Source organism: Capsicum annuum, chromosome 10 (genome assembly GCF_002878395.1).
Source record: "Capsicum annuum cultivar UCD-10X-F1 chromosome 10, UCD10Xv1.1, whole genome shotgun sequence".
Taxonomy (NCBI): Eukaryota; Viridiplantae; Streptophyta; class Magnoliopsida; order Solanales; family Solanaceae; genus Capsicum; species Capsicum annuum.
In genome coordinates, this window is record NC_061120.1 from 119,252,303 (window position 1) to 119,277,626 (window position 25,324).

The following is a 25,324-nucleotide window of genomic DNA, read 5'->3' on the forward strand; positions in this document are numbered from 1 at the left end:
TCTTCCACACGGCTTTAGAGGTTGAGAGGGAGCTCAAAGAGAACTCATTCATGGCTGCCCAGCTCGAGGCCACCAGGGTTGTCCAAAAACATCCTCCAAGGTATGAAGGAAAATTGAATTCTGTTTCCAATCCTAAGGGGTTTCAATGCTTCAAGTGTCAAGGGTGGGGGCACAAGGCTAGTGAGTGCCCAAACCGGAGGAATATAATCCTAAGAGAGAGTAGATTGTACTATCTTAAAGAAGAGGTTGCCATTAAATCGGTTAAGAATGATGGCAAACCGCAAGATGGAGAGCAAGAAGAAGTCGAAGTGCAAAATAAAGAGTATGGAGAAGATGTATAGCCGCAAGAAGGAGATTGTGAAGTGCCTTTGTAAAAGAGGTGAGCCGGTTAAATGTTGACTTCTCTTCCATTGACTTGAAGAATGTTTGGTTATATCTGAAATGGGTGTCTCCTTGGCATGGATATTTTGATCTTAACCCTTGTGCTAACCCTTGTGCTTCGAGGAAATCTTGGTTGTGTATTCTTCTCTTGTGCTTTAAGGTTGTAGATTCAAGGACGAATCTTTTTCAAGAAGGAGAGGATAATACAATCCGAATTGCCTCCGAATCTTGGGAGAGGATGCTTAAGGTTCAAGAGGCGCTTGGTGACTCCTTGGTACTGCCAAAAGGTGACAATTGAATGATTATGATGATCAAGGAGGGTCAAGGACATTAAGAGAGATCAAGGGAAGGCAAACGGGGGCTAGAAAGACCCCGGAAGATGACATGCGCCCCACATGTTTTGAAGGTGCGCCCAACCCGCTCTAAATCTGCTAGAGCAGGTCAAAACAGCCCACATGCCTTGGGATGTGCCCCATGTGCGCCCCATATGCTCTAGAAGTGCTCAAGCGGATGCTTAATGGGCTATTATGCTTTTGTCTTTCCAAATGGGCAACTTTTGAGCCCATAAGATGTAATAACTTAGCATAGACTATAAATAGAACCTTATTTCATTTTAGTAAGTAGACTTTGATGAATTATGAATGTAAACACTTGTGAGAGTGTGAGGCAAGCGTGGAATCGCTTGTGTTGAAACTTCATTTAGAAACGTGGGTTGCTTGGGAATCCGATTCCCTTGAGGTCTACGTAAGATTTAGGTGTTTTGTTTGGTCTAATTGATTGAGGGTTTAGAGTTTGATATACCCTTTATTTGCTTTCAATTCCTTACGTTGTGTCTATCTTATTACCTTCCTATCTATCTTTATCTTTGTTGTCTTCGTGTCGCAGTTTAGTTTTCGTTTTCGTACTTTTATTTTGTATCAAAAGCTCAGGAATTATTCTTTACGATTAACAGCACGCAGCTAAATAAGGGATACAAATCACTGTCAAAAAGGAGGGGGTTAACGAGCTGAAAGGTCTAACTTGATGCAAAATTCTAGAGCTATGGCTCTAGAAACAGAGGGGGTTACCTAGCAATAAAAGATCAATGAAGATACAGATAGTGTCTTGGAATGTTAGAGGGTTGAACAGTAGCAGGAAAAGGGGACTGATTAAAAATATGTTGCACATCATGAAAGCTGATGTAGTATGTTTCCAGGAAACAAAACTTACAAGGGATATTATAGACATGGTGAAAGAAGTACGGGGAACAATTAAGTAAATTATATCCAATTGGAAGCTAGCGGGACTAGAAGGGGCATTGTGATCATGTGGGATACAAGGGAATGGGATAGAATAATTAGTAATGTAGGGATGTACTCCGTTTCTTGTAGTTTCAGGGAAAGAACCAAGTTTTCAACTGGCACATGACGTGGTTTATGCTCTAAATAGTAGAAAAGAAAGGGAGGAAACTTTGGGGGAAGTGGGGTGCTGCAAGGGGTTTGCGTGAAGAGTTGCGTGAAGAGCCATGGGTCCTATGTGGAGATTTCAATACTCCCAGACATCCTTCTGAAAAGAAGAACTGTAACAGGATAAGCAAGGCAATGAATGATCTTTCTGACTTTATTAAAGACATGGAGCTGGTTGATCTAGAGCTCATAGGGAAAGTATACCTGAAAAAAAGAGTCAGACACAATATTGGAAAAAAGGAGACAGCCACAATATTGCTGCTGGGCTTGATAGATTCCTAGCATCAGAAGAATGGAATGCTGGTTTCAGGAACATCAGGCAGTCTATGCTACAGAGGGTAATCTTTTATCATTCTCCAATAATGCTTCAATGTGGAGACTGCGAAAAGACCAACTCTTCCTTTTGAAAATTGGTGGTTGCATACAGAAGGTTTCAATGAGAAAGTGAAGGGGTGGTGGGATTCCTTTACAAGCAGGGGAAATCCCGACTTTATTCTAGTCACCAAATTAAGAGCAGTGAATGCTAAATTGAAAGAGTGATGCAAGACAGCTCAAGGAAACTTAGGAATTCAGAAACAAAATATCTTGCCTCAGCTTTCTGATTTAGAGGAAATACAGGAACGCAGAGCCTTGCAGGAAGGTGAGATGGCTTCTGTTAGAATATAAGTGGGAATAGGAATAGCATATAGAATCCTACTTGAAAAAGGATTGTAACGTAGTATCCTATTAGGAAAATGATTGTAACGTAGAATCCTATTAGAAAAAGGATTGGAATGTAGTGTCTATAAATAGGGCTTCAATGTAATAATGTAGTTACAACAATTCAATAATATTTTTCTCTTATATTTTCTCACATAGTATCAGAGCTTCCACGATCTTGGTAAAGAATCAAAGAGTTTCCGCTGCCGGCGGGCGGCTATAACCCATATATGTCGCCCGTCTGGCGAATGATTATGTTACCAAAAGTTGGGTCACTGACTCACTGTGTATCTTTCTAGTGACTATTTTCTCATATCTTTGCGTAGCACCATGCATGTGTCCGGTGACTACTTTTTCATATCTATTTTTCTTAGCACTGTGCTTCTTTTTTATGACTATTTTCTCATATCTGATGATTTACATAGCACCGTGCATATTTCCGAACTACTTTCTCATATCTAAGTTGCATAGCCCCGTGCATCTTTCTGGTGACTCCTCAGATTTAATTTACATAGTTTCGATGACTCATCAGATCTAATTTGTGGGGTCGTGCCATCATTCCAACCCTACCCATATAATTTTTCTTTTTCAGTAGGGTCGTGCAGTCATTCTGACCCTGCCTATATAATTTCTCTTTTTCAGTAGGTCGTGCCATCATTTCGATCCTGCCCATATAATTTCTCTTTCCAAGTAGGATCGTGCCGTCATTCCGACCCTACCCATATAATTCCTATTTCTCAATAGGGTCGTGCCATCATTCCGACCCTACCCATATTTCTCTTAGTAGGGTTGTATCATCATTCCGACCCTGCCCATATAATTTTTTTCTCCAGATTGTAGTCACTTTTCAGCCTTCAAATCTAATAATCTGGCTTGTCAGCATGTTTCGGCTAAGTTTTCGGTGACTTTCTTGTTCAAGATCTACTCGTCTCTAGATTTCGAGATGATCCATATATTTTATACCAATTTCCGATAAATTTCTAGTGACAAATCGCCTTTCTAGCGATGTTTACTACTTTTCGGATCACTTTTTTAGTTTGTTCTTTTTCAATTGAGGTTTTCCAGACGTCCAGAGCAGTCCTTATCAGTTTTCTTGTAGATATCTTCACCAAGTCCCTCACTCATCCTCGTGTTACTTACATCCATAACAAGCTCGGTACATGTCTTCTATGCACCAGCTTGAGAGGGAGTGTTAGAATATGAGTGGAAATAGGAATGGCATATAGAATCCTACTTGGAAAAGGATTGTAACATAGTATCCTATTAGGAAAAGGATTGTAACGTAGTATCCTATTAGGAAAATGATTGGAATGTAGTGTCTATAAATAAGGCCTCAATGGAATAATGTAGTTACAACAATTCAATAATATTTTTCTCTTATATTTTCTCACAGCTTCCAAATTGACCCTGACAATAGGTTGGAAGACATAGCAAACAAGGAGGAGATTGCTTGGAGACAGAGATCTAGGGCGATCTAGCTCAAGCAAGGGGATAGAAACACCAAGTTTTTTCACAAAACCGCAAACGCACACAGAAGAATTAACACGATTGATGAGTTGAAGGTGCGAAGGGTAGATAAATGACCCAACGGTGGTGAAGAAAGAAACAGTCTCTTATTATGAAAACCTATACATGGAGTCGGAAATATGAGGACCACATCTTGATATGAGAAATTGCCCTAAGATTGGGGAAGTGGATAACATCTTATTGGAGGCTCCTTTTGGTGAACTGGAACTCCGGGAGAGCATAAGATTTTAAGTAGAAGACAAAGTTCCAAATCCAAACGAATAGTCAATGGCTTTTTTTTCCACCGTTGGGAGACCATTAGAGAAAACTTGGTTGCAGCAATCAAGTATTTTCATAAAACTGGGTATGTTGAAAAGAGTCAATGCAACTTCTGTGGCCTTGACCAAAGAAGGTGGGAGCAGTGGAGATAAATGATTATAGACCCATCAGTTTAATTGGAGGAGTTTAATTGGAGGGGTCTATAAGACCATAGCAAAAATATTAGAAAGACTTAAAAAGGTCATAAGCAAGTTGGTTGATAGAGAACACATGATCTAAGTTGCTCGGACTCCAAAAATATTGCCGCATCCATGTGGGATCCTACATAAAAACACTATATTTAGAGGATCCGACATGCACCCGTCGACATTTTTGAAGAGTCCGAGCAACATAGCTTTTGATTGCCAATGAATGTGAGGAAAACAGACAGAGAAGTTGATACGAGACAAGATACGAAAGACGAAAACACAAGAAAACAAAGGAAACGAGACATTAAAGTAAAGGATATATAGATTGACACAAAATGACAAAGAGAGGACAACCTAAAGTTATATTAAATCCAAAGACCTTCCTATCGAAATATCACAAGCACCAACTCCCTACGAGGACCTTACGGAGATGGAACCGAGCAACTCACGTTTCACACAATCAATGAAACTCCCAACAAGTTCCCAAAAAAACACTCTCAAGTATGTTCAAAACACCACCATTCATTAACTACCTAGCAATTTATAGCCATGGGCTACTTATTACAAGATGGGCCCAAAAGGGACCCTAAATGTTATTGGGCCCAAAAGTGACCCAAAAGCAAAAATAATGCAAATGGGCACTCATATTCTCTCAAGGCCCAAGTTATCATCCAAATGCGGTGTCGCTCATTCCTTCCTGGGAAGATATCATCAAATATAGCTTCTTTCCAAGCTATCCTCCATTCACGTATTTGATCCCCTAAAACGACCTAGTCTTGGATTCGTAGATGTGATCGTTGAAGCATCGATCCCAAAGGAGTGGAGCCCATTGAGCTTGTATCATCCTCCCTTTCTTGAAGAGGATTCGTCCTCGAATCCAACTCCTTTATCAACTTGTTGTTGCACTTTTCAAGTTTGAAATCCTTTGGTAAGAATTCCGTTAGGCCTTTAAGCTCATTTTCATAAATCATTCTCCTTGCATTGCATCCTCCTCTGAGACTGTTTGTTCATGAAACCTGCACAAATGAAGGAGCGATGCTAGGTAAAATGCTAGCATCATAGTTAGCATGCAACAAAAGTTCCATGTTGGACTTAGTCTTTTCAATTTGGATTTGGAGTGGTTGTAGAATAATTTGTAGAACTTGTGTCGTATTTAGTAGGTTCGAGGGAGTTTGGACATGGGTTGAGGACTAGGATACGAAGCCTTTAAATTCCTCCCAATGTTAGCCAACCTACCCTCTATCATTTCCAATCCACAATCGATGTTCAACAATTTCTCATTCATGCCCTTCATATCTTGTCGCATCCCTAGGACCACCTCTAAGAGGGCATCAATGTTTACTCCACCCATAGCTTCTTGACACAATTGAGAAAGAAATGATGCAGCCTTTGATGATGCGTTTGAAGGTCAAACGACTTGACTCGATGAAGAAAGACACAATAAAACACACAAAGAAAGAACAAAAGAAAATAGACTCAAAAACCAATTAATCAACTAATACAACAATTATTAGTTGTTAATTAGTGTTTAAAAATCAAAGCAAAAAAGTTTAAGTATCAAGAAAAGAAACTAGAAATCAAACCTTGAGCAATGGAGTTTTTAAAGTGATGAGATATGTTTAGGACTTGAATTTGATGTTGAAAAGAGGTTGATAAACTTGGATTGGTGTTGTTGGGGCTGTTATGGACAAAAATTTCAATAGTTTGGGACTCCTCAATTGATTTTTCAAGCTCAAGAAGCCTTGAATTTCTTGTGGTCCCCTCCTTTGTACTCTCCCTTGTCTTCTTCCTTTGGAATATTCCTTTTTGATGCCTTTTGATTCTTTTCTCTTTTTGATAGATTGGATTATTCCCAAGAATAAACAAGTACAACACCTTTTCCTTGGCTCTTTTTGGATCAAACACTCCCTTTTGATAAGAATTCAAAATGAAGATTTGAATCTCCCTCAAGAACTCTCAGGAACACCAAAACGTGAAATCCCCTAACTCTACCGATGATCGTAATGCGATGAAATTTTGTACCAAGGCTATTTTCAACCTTCTAAACACATTCCAAGCATCAATTTGTTCAAATTCTCAACCAAAAATTCCAGATTTTCGAACCCACTTCACTTTCTTCAAGTTCAAGCCCCCAACAATGGTAGAACACTCAAAATGACTTGAATTATGCTCAAATTCAAACCCTAGACTCCTATAGTGTTAGAGAACACAAATCTAACACAAATCTAACACTAGAAACACAAGAAAAACACAAAATCAAAAACTCAAATTTTGACCTAGGGTCAAAAAGGGGAATAGTGATTTATTTGGGATTTTTGTTTTTTTGACACTTCTTTTTTTTGTGATTTTCAAGATAAAATACCCAAGATTAACTTCGTAGGAACAAAATCAAGATCGGCTCTGATACCAAATTATACAAGACAAGATACGAAAGACGAAAACACGAGAAAACAAAGGAAACGAGACAATAAAGTAAAGGATATACATATTGACACAAAATGATAAAGAGAGGACAACCTAAGGGTATATTAAACCCGAAGACCTTTCTATCGAAATATCACAAGCATCAAACCCCTACGAGGACCTCACGGGGATGGACTCGAGCAACCCATGTTTCACACAATCAATGAACTCCCAACAAGTTTCCATAAAAACACTCTCAAGTGTGTTCAAAACATTATCACTCATTAACCAAGTAAAATAAAGGGAAACCCAGTTGTTTATAGCCATGGGCTACTTAATACAAGATAGGCCCAAAAGTGACCCAAGAGCCAAAATAATGCAAATGGGCGCCCATACTCTCTCGAAGCCCAAGCTATCATCCAAATGCGGTGTCGCACATTCCTTCCTTGGAGGATATCATCAAATATAGCTTCTTTTCAAGCTATCCTCCATTCACGTATTTGATCCCCTAAAACGACCAAGTCTTGGATCTGTAGATGTAATCTTTGAAGCATCGATCCCAAAGGAGTGGAGCCGATTGAGCTTGTATTAGAAGTTCTAGGCCAGGTATACTATGCGACTTAGATATCCAAAAAGCATATGATTACTTGAATTGGGACTTCCTCATACATATGTTGCAGAGAATGGGTTTTCGCACAAGGTGGATCAAATGGATAAAACATTGTATCAGCATATTTAGTTAACAGGAACCCAAATGGTATTTTCCCATCTCAGAAAGGTTCCAAGGCAAGAGGACCCGTTTTGCTTATACTAGCAATGGAAGGAATGAGTAATATGTGATACGAGCCAAACGCCATCTTAGCTTTGGATGACATCATGCGGGGCCAACACATGAAGAATCCGGTTGTGGGCACATTGAGGGCATAGGAACACGCATGGGGGACCCATTTTGGGAACTCAATGGACCAATGCCGCGTGTGAAAGGTTACTTGGGAGCTTGTCTTGATGAGGCACCCGAGAGAGTCCGAGTGATGAAGAACAACCGTGAAGGCCAAAATGACACAAGGGATTGCATATGTTGAAGTGTGAATAAGAGCTTTTAACACTCCATGATCGCCCCTTCTTCACACTTCAAGGCATCTCACTCATAAAGGGTGTCTTGGTCATTTTATGTCCCTCCTTTGCACTCCATAGGCTCCCCACTCATTAAGGGCACCTTGACCATTTTGTCTTCATCTTGTAATAGATTATAAGTAGAACATTTTAGGGTTATTTCACTTAGTTGTTGAATGATATTGAAAGAACTTATCTCTTGAGAAAGAGCAGTGAAAACCGAAACTAGGGTAGCACTTAGTGTGGAATCACTAGTGTTACATTTTGGCTAGAAAAACTTGGGTTCTTGAGTGGTGGATTCCTCTTGGGTTGGAGTAAAAATGTGGTGTTGCTATTATTGGTCTTAGGGGTCCTAGGATTTGATACATCCTTTGGTTCCTACTTCTTGTAATAGTGTATGTCTCACTACCTATCCTTTCTTTTATTGCAAAATCGTTAAGAGTTGTTCTTGTTATCCTGTGCTCGTCTTGTGTTGCTTGTTTCTTAGTGTTGTTATCATCTTATTATCTTGTGTTTGTGGGTTGTTCTGTATCATTTGCTATCAGAGCAAGGATTGATTTCATTCCTACGGAATCAATCTTGGGCTTGTTAACTTGAAAATCAAAAAAAAAGTGTTGAAAATCGAAAACCTCAAAAAAAAAAAAAAAAGTAATTTGTCCCATTTTTTGTCTTTGGCCGAAATTTGTAACTTAGATCTAGGTGTCTTTTATGTGTTTTGATAGTTTCTAGTGTTAGTTCCTTCTTCACTAACACTAAAAGAGCCTAGATCCAAGTTTGAGTTTGTCTATATGTTGTAGCGGATTCTTTCTTGAACGTGTGATTGTTGGTGTTGTTGTGGATCCGAAGCTTAAAGGTGTGTTGTTGGTATTGTTGTTGTGGATTTGAGTTTGAAAAGGGTGTTGTTATTTGGGGGTTCAACTTGAACCATGGTCTTCAAATCTCTATTAAAGATTCTTGGTGTTCTTGACCAATCTTCATGTCTTGTTACAAGAAGTCCAAAAACCAAGTAGACAAGAGTGAAGTCTTTGTTTGTCTTGTTTACAACCCCCCCCCCCCCCCCCCCCCCAAAAAAAAAAAATACACCAAAGAAGGGGACAAAAAAAACTTCCAAAAGACTTGTTACCAAAAGAGTGAAAGGGGACATTCCAAGACTAACGACAACCCTTTAAAAAGGTGTTTTGCCAAAAGGGTGCAAAGAAGGTCAACCCTTTTTTAATGTGAAAAAGGCTCCAAAACTTGTTGTCTTCCCCTTCAAAACCGATTATACTCTTCCAAAATTGAAAGTTGAACAAAATTTCAAAGATGGAAAATAAGAACTTTTCAAAAAAAAAAACCAATCCAAGGCTGCCACGTCACCCATTTTCGTACAACTCACCAATTTTAGGCTCAAAATTTTGGATTCTTAGTTTCATTTCTTTGTTTCATTAGTTTCATTTATTGATTCTAATACTAATTGACAAACTAGTAATTATCTACTAGGTTGTGATTTAGTTTTTGAGTCCGTTTATTTCGTGTTTGCGTCCTTGTGTCCTTTTATCTTTTTTTAATTAATCGTTGTAATTCCTTGATTCAAGTCCGAACAAGATTTCTTTGAGTCTTTCAAACGAAAATCCATTCCGTACAAAAGTAGATATCATCCCTCAACGTCTCACAGATTATAAGCCAACTTTCAACACTTGTAAAGCCAAGCGTGAGGCAACCGAAGGTGTGAGAGTGCGGTGAGGATACTTTTGAGCTAACTAGTTTGTGGTTTTTCTTTGTTGTTGTCTTTCTTTAGGTACCATGGGTGACGATACTTTCAATGCCGCTTGTGAAGATTTTAAACGAAACCTTGAAAAGCTACGCCAATTGATATCCACACTTAGACCACCAAATCCAATTCCTCTTGTCCAAGCGCCACTTAATCAAAAACTCCCTTGTGATGAGAGCTTCCCAAAGGAGAAAATGGGCTGCTATGACACACACCAAGGTGAAGGTCATACCTCATGTGGGATAGAAGGTAAAAATGCTATCTCCTACACACATACAAACTTAGAATGTTGTAATGTGGCTAGTAGTAGCCAAGTGGATGTAGTTGGTGGTTTGCCTAGAGGAGAATGGCATGAGTCTTCCCTTTGTGATACTCTTGATATTGCTAGGTTGCAAGAAGATCCAATTCTTGTTGTAAGTAAGGAAGCACTAGTTATTCCTATAGATGACAAAATTGATTCTTCTTGTAAGAATGATTTGTGTCCTCCTAGTGCTAGCACTTGTAACTTGAATAAGGTCTTATTGCCATGTGATGAGAGTATTCACACACTAGTTGACCCTTGTGAAAACCAAGGTGAGTCTATGTTGGTATGTGAGTTGCCAACAACTAGTGAGGATGTGAATAATGATCATCTTACTCATGAATGTAGTCCACTACTTAAGCATGTGTATGGTGTGCTTGATGAGTCTCAAGTTAGTGATGATGTTGATAGAGTTGATCATGAGATTGGAGATGATTCTTTGAGCATGTTGTGTGATGAAAGCCTTATTGTTAGCTTTGCTCATAGAAATCGTGAAAATGAACAATCGGATGAAAGTGACCTTGATTTGCTTGAATGTTTAGGAAACTTGAATTGCGATGTTCTTGTGAAAATGTTTTTTATTGTGATCCCTTTGCTGCTCATGGTGATTTGTATCTATGTGCGGATTACTCTCTTAAAAGAAAAGGTGGTGCATGTTCAAAAATTCCATCTACTTCTTCTTTATGTGATTCTTTTGTTAGGCATACTCCTAGTGGATATCTTGAAACTAGTAGTAAGTGCATGCATGAGAACCCAATATTTGAAGTTGACTCGTGGAACGCCTTTCTCAACCCTTTTTTTGCTCATGATATTTCCAATGGTGATAAAAAGGGTAGCCTAATTTTAGGGATGGCGCCATAGGGGAAAATGGGAATAGCCGAAACTTATGTCCTTGGCTACTTCACCCATTTGACCCCAGTAACCTCTTGGGATATGGATATTGTTATACATCTAACTTGTTGCTCGGTCTACACGACAAGGCTTGAATGAGGATGTTGGTATCCTTCCCTATAATGGAACATCTCTCTTGGGGGTTCATACTTGAGGGACCCACATTGTGCAAGGGAAAGAACTCCAACGAAGATGAAGGGTTAAAAGAAAAGGAGTCATGAAAGGCTCCAAGAGGGTTCACCATTGTGTGTTTCCATTCTTGACCAAGGTTTTATCATTTGTAGGTCAAGAAGAGAGTCTTCTCTTGAAACTACTTTGGATCAACCCCATTTGTGTGATACCCTTCTAATATATGTGTGTAGAGATGGTGGCTTCCATAGCCAACTCCTTCGTGCATTTTTCAATAGATTTCTCATGTTTAACACGAAGGATCCTTGGCTATATTTCAAGTGTGTACCACCTTGGCATGATGATGTTTTTTGTTGCACTAACCCTAACCCTCATGTCATAAGGATGTTGTGTTTTTTTGTCCTTTCTTTGATGTTGCAAGGTATGGATTCAAGGTCGAATCCTTTCAAGAAGGGGAGGATGATACGAGCCAAGCAGCCATCTTATCTTTTGATGACATCATGCGAGGCCAACACATGAAGAATCCGGTTGTAGGCACATTGAGGGCACAAGAACACGCATGGGGGACCCATTTTGGGAACTCAATGGAGCAATGTCGCATGTGGAAGGTTGCTTGGGAGTTTGTCTTGATGAGGCACCCGAAGAGTCCAAGTGATAAAGAAGAATTGTGAAGGCCAAAATGACACAAGGGATTGCATATGTTGAAGTGTGAAGAAGAGCTTTTAACACTCCATGACTGCCCCTTCTTCACACTCCAAGGCAGCCCACTCATTAAGGGTGTCTTGGTCATTTTATGTCCCTCTTTTGCACTCCATAGGCGCCCCACTCATTAAGGGCACCTTGGTCATTTTGTCTTCATCTATACAAGATGATAAGTAGAACATTTTAGGGTTATTTCACTTAGTTGTTAAATGATATTGAAAGAACTCATCTCTTGAGAAAGAGTGTAGTGAAAACCGAAAATAGGGTAGCACTTAGTGTGGAATCACTAGTGTTGCATTTTGGCTAGAAACTTGGGTTCTTGAGTGGTGGATTCCCTCTTAGGTTCAAGTAAGAGTGTGGTGTTGCTATTATTGGTCTTAAGGGTCCAAGGATTTGATACATCCTTTGGTTCTTACTTCTTGTAATAGTGTATATCTCACTACCTATCCTTTCTTTTATTGCAAAATCGTTAGTGTTGTTTTTGTTATCTTGTGTTCGTCTGGTGTTGCTTGTTTCTTAGTGTTGTTATCATCTTGTTATCTTGTATTTGTGGGTTGTTCCGCATCATGTTAACTAAAATAATGGAGAGGGGACGGATACATAGTTTTCAGATTGGTGGAGAAAACAGCATGGAGATAACTCAACTCCAATATGCAGATGACAATTTACTGTTTTTTGAAGCTAAGGTTGAACAAGTATTGGTGCTAAGAGCAATCTTTATTATATTTGAAGTTGTTTCTGGTCTACACATTAATTGGGGCAAAAGTTTCATCGATCCCATTAATGATGTGATTCAGTTAGAGCACTTAGCAGAGACCTTAGGTGGCAAAATAGGGGAACTTCCTACCATATATCTTGAGATGCCTTAGGGTGCAAAAAATAAGTCCAAGGGAATATGGAATGTAGTGGAAAAGTGTGAAAAGAAGTTGGTGAACTGAAAAAGTCAGTATCTCTCTAGAGGACTAGAGGAGGAAGACTGACCTTAGCTAGCAGTGTCCTCGGTGCTCTCATCTCTTATATGATGTCAATGTTTCCTATCCCTGCTAGTGTGATTAGTAGACTAGATGCAGTGAGAAGAAATTTCCTATGGAAGGGTTGTGAAGAGAAGAAAAAGTTCAACCTTGTTAAATGGGGGAATTGATAGTGTCCAAAAAAGAAAGCGGCATGGGCATTAGAAACTTAAAGAAGCAAAACCAGAGTTTGATGATGAAATGGCTATGGAAATTTATAAATGAGGATAACATGTCATGGAAGGATGTCACTAGTGTCAAATATGGAATGAAAGATGCATGGATGACGCACATGGTAATAATTCCATATGGCTGCATTGTGTGGAGAGCAATCAGGAACTTATGGCCACTTATGCAGTCCAGAATCAGAATTAAGGTCGGCAATGGAATAAAGGCTCCTTTCTGGAATGACAAATGGATAGGTAACACCCCCTGAAGCTAGCATATCTTGTACTGCACTCTCTATTCCAACAACAACAAGCTACTGCATCTGAAATGTGGGGTGAACAAGCTTGGAATTTACATCTCAGGAGACATTTAAATGATTGGGAACGGGAGATAATGCCTCCTTCCTCAATACAATGGCTGAGTTCAACAACTTAACAATGGAAAGGGACAAACTGATATGGCAAAAGGATAGCACAGGCACATTTCCATTGAGTTCAACATATAAGGAGCTAAATATTTCTGACGCAAAGGAAAAGGACTACCATGGAAGATGATCTGAAGAACACAAATTCCTTCTAAAGTGAACCATTTTACATGGCTTCTAGCTAAAGAAGCAGTGCTGACCCATGAGAATTTGAACAAGAAGGGGATTTCACCTGTGTTCTAGGTGTTTCCCTTGTGAAAATTCCAACAAAGAGACCAAATCCAAAGGGCATGAAGAGCAAAGTGAGAGGTGAACCGCATAATATACTAAAGCGAACAACACAAGTTACGGAAATTTAAAATACCAAACATATCTGAATAATCAAACTGTCAATTAAAATAACTAACTATAGCATCAATTTACGACAATGTTGATATTAACCAAACTTTCAAAGTTGAAATTCTAATGATAAACCGCTACATTGAAATGATAAACCATATGTTGTGGATACGTGGAAGTCAATTAATTAAGTATTTAATATATTTTAAGTAGTTTCTTTATTATTCTAGAATAGAACTTATGTTTTATAGTTTCATAAGGATTAGGGTTAGCAATGGTTATCAGTTTAGAATGGGGTTTATGTTTCCTACTTTCATAAGGATTAGACTTTCTAAAATAGGGCTTTATGTTTCCTACTTTCATAAGAATTAGCCTATTGATGTAATATGACTCCTATTTATAAAGGGCTTTTGAAGAATAAATCAACAAGCCATATTTCAGCAAAAATTAAGAGATTGGAGCTCTCTCTTACACTGAATTCTAAGGTTTCATCCTCTCTTTAACGAGATGATTTATATATCGTCTCGTGAATCGATCCTTCCCTAAAGAACCTAACAATGTATCAGATCCTAACACAATGGCAACAAGATCAATTCCAAACCCCAGGAAGAACGTGCAATTATAGAAACCCTAATGGACTCTAAAATTGCAGCAATGGAACAACGCCTTGGCGAAAGAATTGTCCAAGTTGCCCAAGAACAATTGTCCAGCTTGAAAATTGGCTCCACAAAACCAGCAACCCACAAACTTGAGTCGATTAGCGCCCCTACGACTGATAGATCAACAATGCCTCCTAGTAAAGACAATCCACCGCCTATTCAGTTAGCCGATCAAAATCATCCCATTCAACAGTACCAAGGTATGCAAAGATGAATTTTCCTACTTATGATGACACCGACGACCCATTAATTCAGGCACATTGTTACGAGCAATTTTTGAAAATCAACATACAACTGAAGCAGAAAAAGTAGGAGTGATTGGGTTTCACATACAACTTGCTTGTTTAGTCTCTTGGCTAGAGCTGGAACTGGTTGATACAGTTGACACTATTCCAGATGTTCTGGATGACTGCCCTGAAATTCAAGCTTGAAGACAAGCTCTTTCAAAGTGAGGGAAGTAAAGTTGTGGACGCATGGAAGTCATTTAATTAAGTATTTAATTACATTTTACGTAGTTTTCTTTATTATTCTAGAATAAGACTTCTTTATAGTTTCTTAAGGATTAGAGTTAGCTATATTTATTAGTTTAGAATGGAGTTTATGTTTTCTATTTTCATAAGGATTAGACTTTCTAAAATAGAATTTTATGTTTCCTACTTTCATAAGGATTAGACTATTGATGTAATATGACTCCTATCTACGGGGGTATAAATCAATAAGTCGTATTTCAACAAAAGTCAAGAGATCAGAGTTCTCTCTTCCATTGAACTCTAAGGTTTCAGCCCCTCTTTAAACAAGTTGAATTTATATATCGCCCTGTGAATCGAGCCTTCCCTAAAGATCTTAACACCATACCTCAGAAGCTCTATTGCATCTTCTGCACCATGATAGCTCGCAGTTGCCATAGGTTTTCCTCTTTGTACAGTGCCAACAAAAGCATTTGCTTGACCAGTGACTGTCTTTGGGATGCCCCCACCAACATCACTTCGCACCCTCTCATGGATCCCTACTAACTGAGCCTTTGACTCTACAATGGCACCTATAAAAGTGAAAGATTCTTTTTAAAATATGGAAAATGTACAAAGCGTGACCTATAAAGATTCTCCTCTATTGCCAAAAAGATGACTAGACAAAGAAGAGGAACAAATATCTTGATGGTAGCTGATAAAATTATACACCTAATGATGCTTCCTAGTGCAAAAAATTGGCATTGCCCAATTTGAAGAAAAGACTTGTCAGCATAAAACCATTGGAGAAATATCATTCTTTCTTGGATTTACTTCTCTACCTTAAAGGATTAAATGTTGGGAGTCTGCAGAGTAAAAACATTGGATTGAAAACAGGCTTCAACAAGACCTATGAACGTTATACTTATAAGCTATTTAAGTTGCATTCACTTTGGCTTCCTATGCTATGGCTACAAGGTTAAACAAACACATCTAAGCCCCTACACAAGTCTAGTTTTTGCTGATTAAGTATCTGACTTTGGTTCGCCACTCTCTTTACTAGGTATTAATTCTATAATATTAGATTTTTCCTTCTCAATTAATGCTTAAATGTACCTTGTTAATGCTCTAGACCGCAAACTGAAATATGTGAAGATAGTCGGATATACAAATTTTCTGAACTTAAGAGATAATGGATGTACTTACATTTTAAGCTCTGCCAGAAGACTTGGCCTAAGAACTTTCAGACTTTTGGTTTTTCTTGAGTTAGTAGAGCTTTGGGTGTAACTACAAGAATCTTCCTGAGCACTACTGAACCACATCATTAATTTTGTAATCAAAATTTCAGTATTATTAATCTGAAAAATGATGAATTGTTCAAGCCCCAATTAAAGGAAAGTACGCCAAATGATTCATATAACAAGTATGTGCCAAATTTATAATTGCAACACAATCATGCAGAAATAGGTGTAGTAGTTAGAAAAGTACCAGCTGGTAAATCATTCTTGTTTCTGCTGTACTTACGGTGACCGTGTCGCTGTACATCCACATCCTTTCCAGCTTCTTCAACACTGTTCAAAAACTCCGGTGGCCCTGAAATCTCCAATAATTTTCAAAAATAAATGTTTCAAACAGCACGCACAAAAGGATTATTCTTTCTTTTTGCCTTAGATTCATCATTTTGTTGCTCCTATTGAAACATCATAAATAAATTTAGTAGGGAAATTTAAATTACTTCGGAAAAGGCGTCAAGAGCAGACGGAAGCAAGGAAGAGGAAGAAGGGTTAGGGTCAAAAAAGGGTTTGTAACGATTCTGCGTAACGTCGTCGTTTTCCTCGTCAGAGGATTTGTGGTCCTGAGATTCGTGTTCGCGTTCGTGTTCTTGCTCTTCTTCATCCGCCGAGGAGTAGCCTTGTATGAGTGCCAAACTCATAGTCACCAGCCGGCAGTATCCGAATAAGATTCCCAACTCGACCTTCGACTTTAGACTTCTGACTTCACACACCGGTGTCTTCCCAATTATCCTTGTGCCCCCTCAGTCGGACTAAAATTGCAAAATTGTCTGAAACCATAAGCAAAGTTGTTTTCGTACCAAGTTTGATTGGAAAATTTGAGGTAATTTGAGGTTAATTGAAATTGGTGTAATTAATAATAAGATAGTAATTATGGATTTTAGTAATTATAATGATATGTTTAGTTATTATATTGTAATTATAGTGTAATTATAAGTATATTGTTTGTTTACTTGCACAAATTTAATTATATGGTTATATAAATTTTTAAAAATAAAGAAATTTACATTAAATAAATAAAGGCATATTAAATTAAATATTTTAAGATATATATTGTATACTTAGATTAGATATCCATGGTGGTGCTAGCAGGGGCATAATATAGTGACGTAAATAGAATCTAGATAATTAATGGGAAAAGTAATCGATTTCATCCTAAATTATACTCGAAAAGTTGAAGACACACCTAAACTATTAAAGTGAACTATCACACACCTATATTATATAAAAGTGAATTTTTTACACCATGTAAAGCATTATACCACTTGCATGTGGTGCGGTGCGTCACACATGTCTGTCCCGTCAGCATAATACAAAAAAAATAAATTTATTATTTTCATAAATTTTTCTTTTTATTTTTTCTTTAATGTCCAAAAACTCCATTGTTATGAGGTCAGTGTCCAAAACCTCCATTATTATGAGGTTAATGTTCAAAACTTCCGTTGTTATGAGGTCATAAACACCATATTCAACACTATAAACTTTATCCCACCAACAAAATTATCATAGCAATCAATTTCTTCTAACTATGTTTTTCATCATCCGTAACCTATGGTCTTTCCTTAAAAAAAAATTCTCTTTTTCTTTATTGATTTTTCAGTGAGAAAAAGACAAGAAATCTTTTCTTTTAGAATGAAAGAAAAGATGCGTGGAACAAATCTATCAAAAATATTAAAAATTTAAAATTTATTAGTTAGAATATTAATAGTGATAGCTTAGATGATTAATCAATGATATTGTGAGAAAAATTGGTGGTGAAAGGTGAAATTATCGTTGATTCAATGGGGGTGGAGGATAGGATGGGTAGAAATTGCATTATTTGGAGGTGCGGTTGAGTTTGGGGGTATGGGTGATGAAGAAGAAGATAGTTTGAGGGTGGGGGAAGGGAGATGGATATTTGGGGCTAGGGAGGGCAATATTTTAATTTTTAATTTTTTTCGTTAATTTTTTATTCAGACACATCTTTTTTTATTTAAATATTTTTTTTCACGTCAGATTTAAGGAATAAAAAAAATCACTTTTATATAGTATAAGTGTGTATTAGGTCATTTTAATATTTTAGGCGTGTTTTTGACTTTTTTGGGTATAGTTTAGGATGAAAATGATGACTTTTCCCATAATTAATCATTAAAATAATTTAGATTTTTAATTATTGTAATTTATAATACTTTTTCTTCTATTTCAATTTAAGTGGCAATGATATAATTTTGAGAAATATTTTATATTTTAAAATTTTCTAAATTGTTAATTATGTGATTTATAATATTTTTTACATAATTTTTCAATAAGATATGAATACTCTCTTCGTCACAATTTATGCGGCACGGATAAAATTTTGGCAATCAGTCAATTTTTTAAATATTTTTGTTAATTATTGTTATTTACAATACTTTTTTTATCTCATTTTCAAATAATATATGTTACTTTATATTTTCCTCTGTCTTATCCCAATTCATATGACACTAATATAATTTTGATAGTCAATCAATTTTTTTATGTTGACATATCATTTTGTTTATTTTACTCTTTTTTATGAAATTTTACTAAGCTTTTAATGCTTAAATGATCATAATAATAAATTAGTGGCGATAGAGTAAAATCACAATTGAATCAACGAAGCAGACATGTCTTAAATGATGTTGTGGGCAACGAAATTTTATTAAATTAAAATTCGTAAAATATTCGAATTATATTAAATTCAAAATATATTAATCCCAAATAAATATTACGGGTTAATATAATTGGATTAATTATTTAAGTCCAAATATTTATGAATTTAATTAAAGTCTAATTTTTATTGAGTTAGCCCATTAATTTGGGCTACAAATAATGAACCCATTTTGCTAAGCATACGGAAGCTATTTACATTTCAGTCGACGAAGGCTATTTACATTTCATTACTTTTCAGCTGACGGAAGCTTTTATTTTCAAGCAGTTGCTCAGTTGACGAGGCTATTTACATTTTGACCGAAGGAGGCTATTTACATTTCAGTCGACGAGGGCTATTACATTTTAGCCGACGGAGGCAATTTACATTTCAATTACTGCTCAGCCGACGGAGGCTTTTACTTTCAAGCAGCTACTTATCCGACAGAGGCTATTTACATTACAGTTATTATCCCTCCAATCGAAGGCCTCCACAAATGGAGACAATACTAGTTTGTATATCTGAACTCTACTCTTTACATTACAATTTCAATTTACAAGTTTTGAACAACAAATACTTTTCATCCTTTTGCCTATTTTGCAAGAACATGCAGTACAACGTGGAACTACCCTCTTAGCAGGAAACTGGGGCAAGCTAGCAGAATATTAAGTATCCCTAGCTACGTCAAGGATTCCGGCGAAGAAACTCAACCCAGCTCGACTCGAATTTTTCATATTTTTAATTTTTAGTGTCATTACCCAGTGTCGTCATAATCTGACACTGGCAATTTTTGAAATCCCACAATCTCCTTCTCTCTCAAAATCCTCAACAAATATTTTATCCAATGTCTCCTCATCCCCAGCTATTCTGAATAGCCAATTTCAGAACTTGCACCCTATCCTTTTCCATTCATGTTGAAATCATTGTTATCATCCTCGAAAAAACTCAGTGTCACCATAATTCTACACTGGGCAAATTTTGATGTTTACCAAATTTTGTTATGATTCAAACTACAAATGACCTAATTTCTCGTAAAACCTAAGATATGTTGGCAACTCAAAAACCGGAGTCTGGTCATAATCTTTCAAACATTTTGTTTTGCCCGAGACAAAATTGGTTAGTCAACGTGATTTCCCAAAGATTTTCACACAAATCTTCGGGCACTCAGGGGCAACTGTTGACACCCAATTTTGGCTCGCCCATTTTCCTTTAATTACTTTTCCGATGCTTCTTGGACCTAAATAGTTTTTAAAAATTAAATAAGAAATAAGACTCTTATTTTTATCTCTATTTCTACAATTTTTTTTAATAATAAAAGAGAATCTATTTTAATTAAATATAATTAAATATTTTAACATCAAAATCACAAAATATCTTTTGATACTCGCAGTCGCATTTTTCTAATTTTATTTTAGGCGATATTGTGACCATATATATATATATATATTATGTTTTGTTATATAAAACAAATATTTTATATTTTATTTTTATATATATTTTATTATATTCTTATTTTTACACATATAATTATATATTGTTAATATTAAATTGTAAAAAGGTGTTAAATTGGATGCTTATACAGATTATGTTTGTAATTTATACACGTCCATACCAAAATAACTTTAGGATAGCAGAAGGCATCGATAAAATTAATTTCAGTAGAAAAAGAGTATTCGGGTTGACCACAATTCAATTTCATTTTTGTTTTTTAGTCGAGCCAGACTTTATCTATAAGTTTTAGCCAAGAGTACGAAAACTAGCCCGAAATTCAGTATACTTCCTATGTTCGCTCTGTCATTCCACCTCAGTAGATACAATTTAACCTGATCCATCGATTTGTGTTAATTCCAAAGGATCCCAAAATTTTTTGGTATAAATAATTTTTTTTTATTTATTTAATCATCTATTATTTATATATTTATTTATTTTCTTTTCCCCTTTCCTCTTCTCTTTAAATTAAATTCGAACCATCCGATCAAATATCGAACGGATCAAAAATATTCATTTTAAAATTGACTTTTTCATGTATTTATCCGTATATACATTCATGTTCCTTTTTTTCTTTTTTTTTTACTATTATTTTTAAGGGTAATCTCTTAAGGATCGTCCGGTCATGAATCAAAATCAGTCCAAAATTATCCGACTAGAACAAATTGATCTAGCCCTCTAATTTATTTCTAGTCCTAGAGTTTCGAAACTTTTAATTATTTAATTATTTTTATATTTATGTATATAATTTATTTTTATTATATTCTTATATTAAATTTGGACCGTATGATCAAACGATCGAACGACCCATATCATTAGTCAACAATTAGTACAATAACTTTTTTTCAACTCTTTTCACTGAGAAGAGATCAGTCACGTGCATTGCCTCTTCCCAAAAAGGCAGCGTGTAGTCAATATCGTATTTCTCATATCAACACCAACCACCGATCTCCTTTCTTCCTCCCATCTCTACTCCTACTCCTAAATCGGAAAACCCCTAAACCTCTACCGCGTCACCATGGCTATAGCCATAGCTGCCCCCTATGAGAATCTTACCAAAATCGACCCTCCAGCCCATGAATCCTTCAAGAACAGAAAAAGCAATCCCCTAATCCGTATAACAACGAAAAAAGGGAGTCAAAGTCGCCATTAATAGCTTGGAAAAACAAGAGATTTATTTCAGAATTTCGAATCAATTTCAAACCAAGTTTTTTTCATTATATTTTGTTTAAATTGAGTTTCGAATCCAAACTTTCAAGTCCGAATTCGCCTATAAATATAGGTCTTTCATTGCTATAGAGAGGAGAAGGAAAATTTAGATAGACATCAATAAAAGAGAAGTGAAAAAACGAGAAAAAAATTGAGAAAAATAGAGCAAATTCATAAGAAAGGGATTCTAATTGTGAAGAAAAACACAAAAAAAGGGGGTAAGGTTAAAAATAGATTTGAAATCGGAGATAAAAATCTAAATAAAAAAGGTCGAGAAAATAAAAGGGAGAAAAAATAAAGGTCCGAGAATATTGATTCTTGCTTCAGTTCTAGAGTGAATTTTTGATTCGATAACTTCTCCGTCACTTCTTGCTTTGTCTCTAGAGTAAGTTTTCTTGGGTTTGAGTTAAATCGCTAGAAACTACTTGACATAAAATCTCACATTTGCTGCACCAGAAAAGGTGTGGATTCGTCCCTTTCGTCTCTCTTTAAGTTTTGGAATTTCTTTGTGCGAATAAGTTTAAAATCGTGATGTTTTGAGTTTAGATTTACAATCTAAAACTCCCCAAATTCGCTGCCCTATAACTCTAATATTTCTCCAAACTTTTTTCCTTATTTTTCTTAGATTTAATGAATATGTGGTTTGCTTTTGTCTCTTATTTTGTTAAAATTGTTAGTGATATGCTTGGTTGATAAAGAAAAAAAGAAACTAAATAATCTCATTTATCTTGATATATATTTTAAAATGTTCTCTGGATTGTAATTTGTTTAGAAACATGTCGTAAATGTTGTTTCATCTTAATCACTAGGAATATACCTCAGATTCCAAATCATATTTTTTTATGAGTTTTCCGTCATCTCATGTTTTTTAGATCGGATGTATATAACATTATTATTTTCTTGGCCTTTCTAGTCCTTTAAACTTGTTTGTGGTGTAGTAATCATCTTAAAATGAGGATTGCATCTTATTTCTTTTATCTGCCAACCTTCTATGATGTATGGATAGTATTTCTTTTATCTACCAACCTTCCATGATATATGTAACACCCCGAGTCTGTACCCCGGACGCTACACGGTGCTCATAATCCCGAAGGATCGAAAGCTAACCCATGACTGGTACTTGCTGCAATAACCGTGTAAGAAATACTGTAATGATTACGGAAATAGGCGAAAACATATGCCATAAGGTTCATATGTGTAAATAAATCTGAATATAAGTACTGAAAAACTGAACAATTGTCTGAAAAAACTCTAGTCTTAAACGCCTCTAATTGTCTGAACTGTGGAGTTGATGGGACAAGCCACCAACTAACTCCATCTACTAAAATAAAATTGCAATACTGTAAATAATAAGCATGATATAAGGGTGCTCTGGAGCCCGTGCGTCTGAACCTATGATATAAGACATCATAGGCAAAGAAAAGCATGCATCAGTACTTTGAATGTACTGGTATGCTCGGTGAGGTAGGCTAAAATGCATGGGTTCATATGCATGCACAATAAAACTGAATAACATGAGTATGACTGAGTAAGAGTACATACATGAATACATATACTGTAACTGAGATCGTGCTAATACTGAGTACTGAATCTGAATACTGATAATCGATATTTGAGTTTACGAATACTATATTACTGATTATTGGAATGACTATATCTGATAGTTTTGAATATTGTGGAACCATACTGAGTTCCGTACTAAGCTGAGTGACTATGTCTAATAGTCCTGAATCTGTAGAACTGAGCTGAGTTCTATTCTGAGACTAAGAATGAAACTGAGACTATGGAAGGTAATCATCTAACCGACATGCCCCTCTCTAAATTGATTGGGGTCCAACTTATAACCCCAGTTAGAAGGGTGTCAATACCGTGCCACGGGTAAGGATAAGCTGTGAGTTAACCCTCTCTGACAGGAAGCTCTTCCATCAACCCTCGCTGGGAGGATAACTCGAATGAGATATATCATCCCTCAATATATCTGGTAGGAAGATATCTCAACCTGCGCTGGCTACGTAGTTTTGTATCGCACGGATTTCTACTAAGAGTCAAACCCTCTACTGGCAAGAATGCCCCCATCTCTGTGTTAACTAGGTGTTGAATCCTACTCTAAACTGAATAAACGCTGAACTAATTTTAAGTCTGTACTAGGCCAGACTAAGTTATTATTAATATTGCTGTTTAACTGAACTGAACTAGGTATATTAAGTTTCGTAGACTATCGGGAACTACTGAATTCTATTAACTGACTGAGTTTACTGAGGTCTGGACTGAGTACAGAACTAGACTGGAAGAATACTAAGTCTAATGAGTTTTTCCTGAGTTCTGTAATTGACTAAGGGTATTACTGATAGTGACGTAATTGTTACTGTACTATGACTGACCATGGCTCTAAATAATCAGCTAAATTGTCGGGTACAAGTACCCCTAGGACTCGATAAAACAAAATAAGAGACATGTCATAAACTTGAAACATGTAAACTAAGCTTTTGATCATTTTTCATTCATTGGGGCATTTTAACAAACACTTGCATGTCATGAACTTAAACACATGCTAACATGATATAACTGCACTATTCAACTCACACGTTAAATTCATCAATCATTTGAAAGGCATAAATTATGCACATAGTACTAATCAACATGTGAGCACAGAATTTCAATATTAAATTCACTATTTGAAGGCTTAAGCATGATTTCACATGGTAACACATACAAATCAATTAACCCCATATGAAATTGATCATGAAACATGGATTTGGAACCCAATTAATTATTTTTAAACATGGATATTATCAAACACAACATAGAATTCATATACTCGAAGTCTAAAAATAGTTTCTTGGACTACAAGGGTGGAAGGGGCCCATGGATAAACACTTCACATACCTTAGTTAAGAAATTTCTGAAAGTTGATGGTGGAATCTTGAGTTCTTGATTTGAAATTGAATTTTCTAGGGTTTTGTTCTTGAGCAATTTTGAGAAAATATGAGCTTAATTGCTCTCTAAGGTGATAAATTTCGTGTTTTGGGGGATTCAAGGTTGAGGTAAAAAGACCTAAATACCCCCGAGGATGCAGTTTTTTAATGATTGAAAAACTATACCATCAACGCGCAAACTGACTCGTTCGTCGTTGGCATCGACTCGATAGCCAACACATCGCATCGACTCACTGGAAATTGACGCTGAGAGCTGAGGAAAATATTTATCAACGCGATAGTCGATGCGGCGTGCCAAGATCTCGTTGATCCACTATTTTAAGATTCCAAAAGAGCTTCAAACAAAGTTTGAAAAATCCAAAACTTGTTCGAAAATACCTACGGAAATTCCTGATCATGAATCAACCTAAATATCCACCTATAATAGACGTAAAGGCCATAAAATAAGTTCACCAACTTTTGAAGGTAGAATGACACTAAGTCTGAATACTTAGCTTGAATATTCTAATTCTGGGACCCCTTAACAAGCTTAGAGGACTGAATTAAGCTAAGGATTTTGCGGGGTCTTATATTATCTCCCCCTTGGGAATATTCGTCCTCGAATGAGTCTGCGGAGTCTGAGAATACTGAGAGACTGAACTTAAGACACTGGGCATGTATAACTGAAACATGGTTTCATGACTGAGATCACTGGTACACTAAATTATCGTGCTGAACATGCATATCTGATGCATGAGCACATAGTTGAACATGATTCATGAATGCATGACTGGAATTACTGATAAGCTAAGTTTCTCATGCTGGACATGCATATCTGAATACATGACTGAACATGCAATGGTAACTGATACCAAGTTTGTAACTGAAATCTGAACATGAAACTGAATAAGCTTAAGGAAAACTATTACCTTGGACTGGT

The 25,324-nt window shown here is 36.5% G+C and overlaps 1 protein-coding gene across 1 annotated transcript in view; it reads right to left on the minus strand.

The window, feature by feature from the left end:
* The window catches only part of LOC107845793, a 38,100-nt gene extending 21,129 nt beyond the window's left edge, over window positions 1–16,971 (minus strand). The window contains exons 1-3 of the mRNA XM_016690275.2: window positions 16,569–16,971; window positions 16,322–16,433; window positions 15,243–15,426 (exon numbers count right to left, since the gene is read on the minus strand). Of these exons, the coding sequence (XP_016545761.1) occupies window positions 15,243–15,426; window positions 16,322–16,433; window positions 16,569–16,766 (494 nt within the window). The 5' untranslated portion in view covers window positions 16,767–16,971. The remainder of the gene's footprint in view (window positions 1–15,242; window positions 15,427–16,321; window positions 16,434–16,568) is intronic.
* Window positions 16,972–25,324: the final 8,353 nt, after the last annotated feature.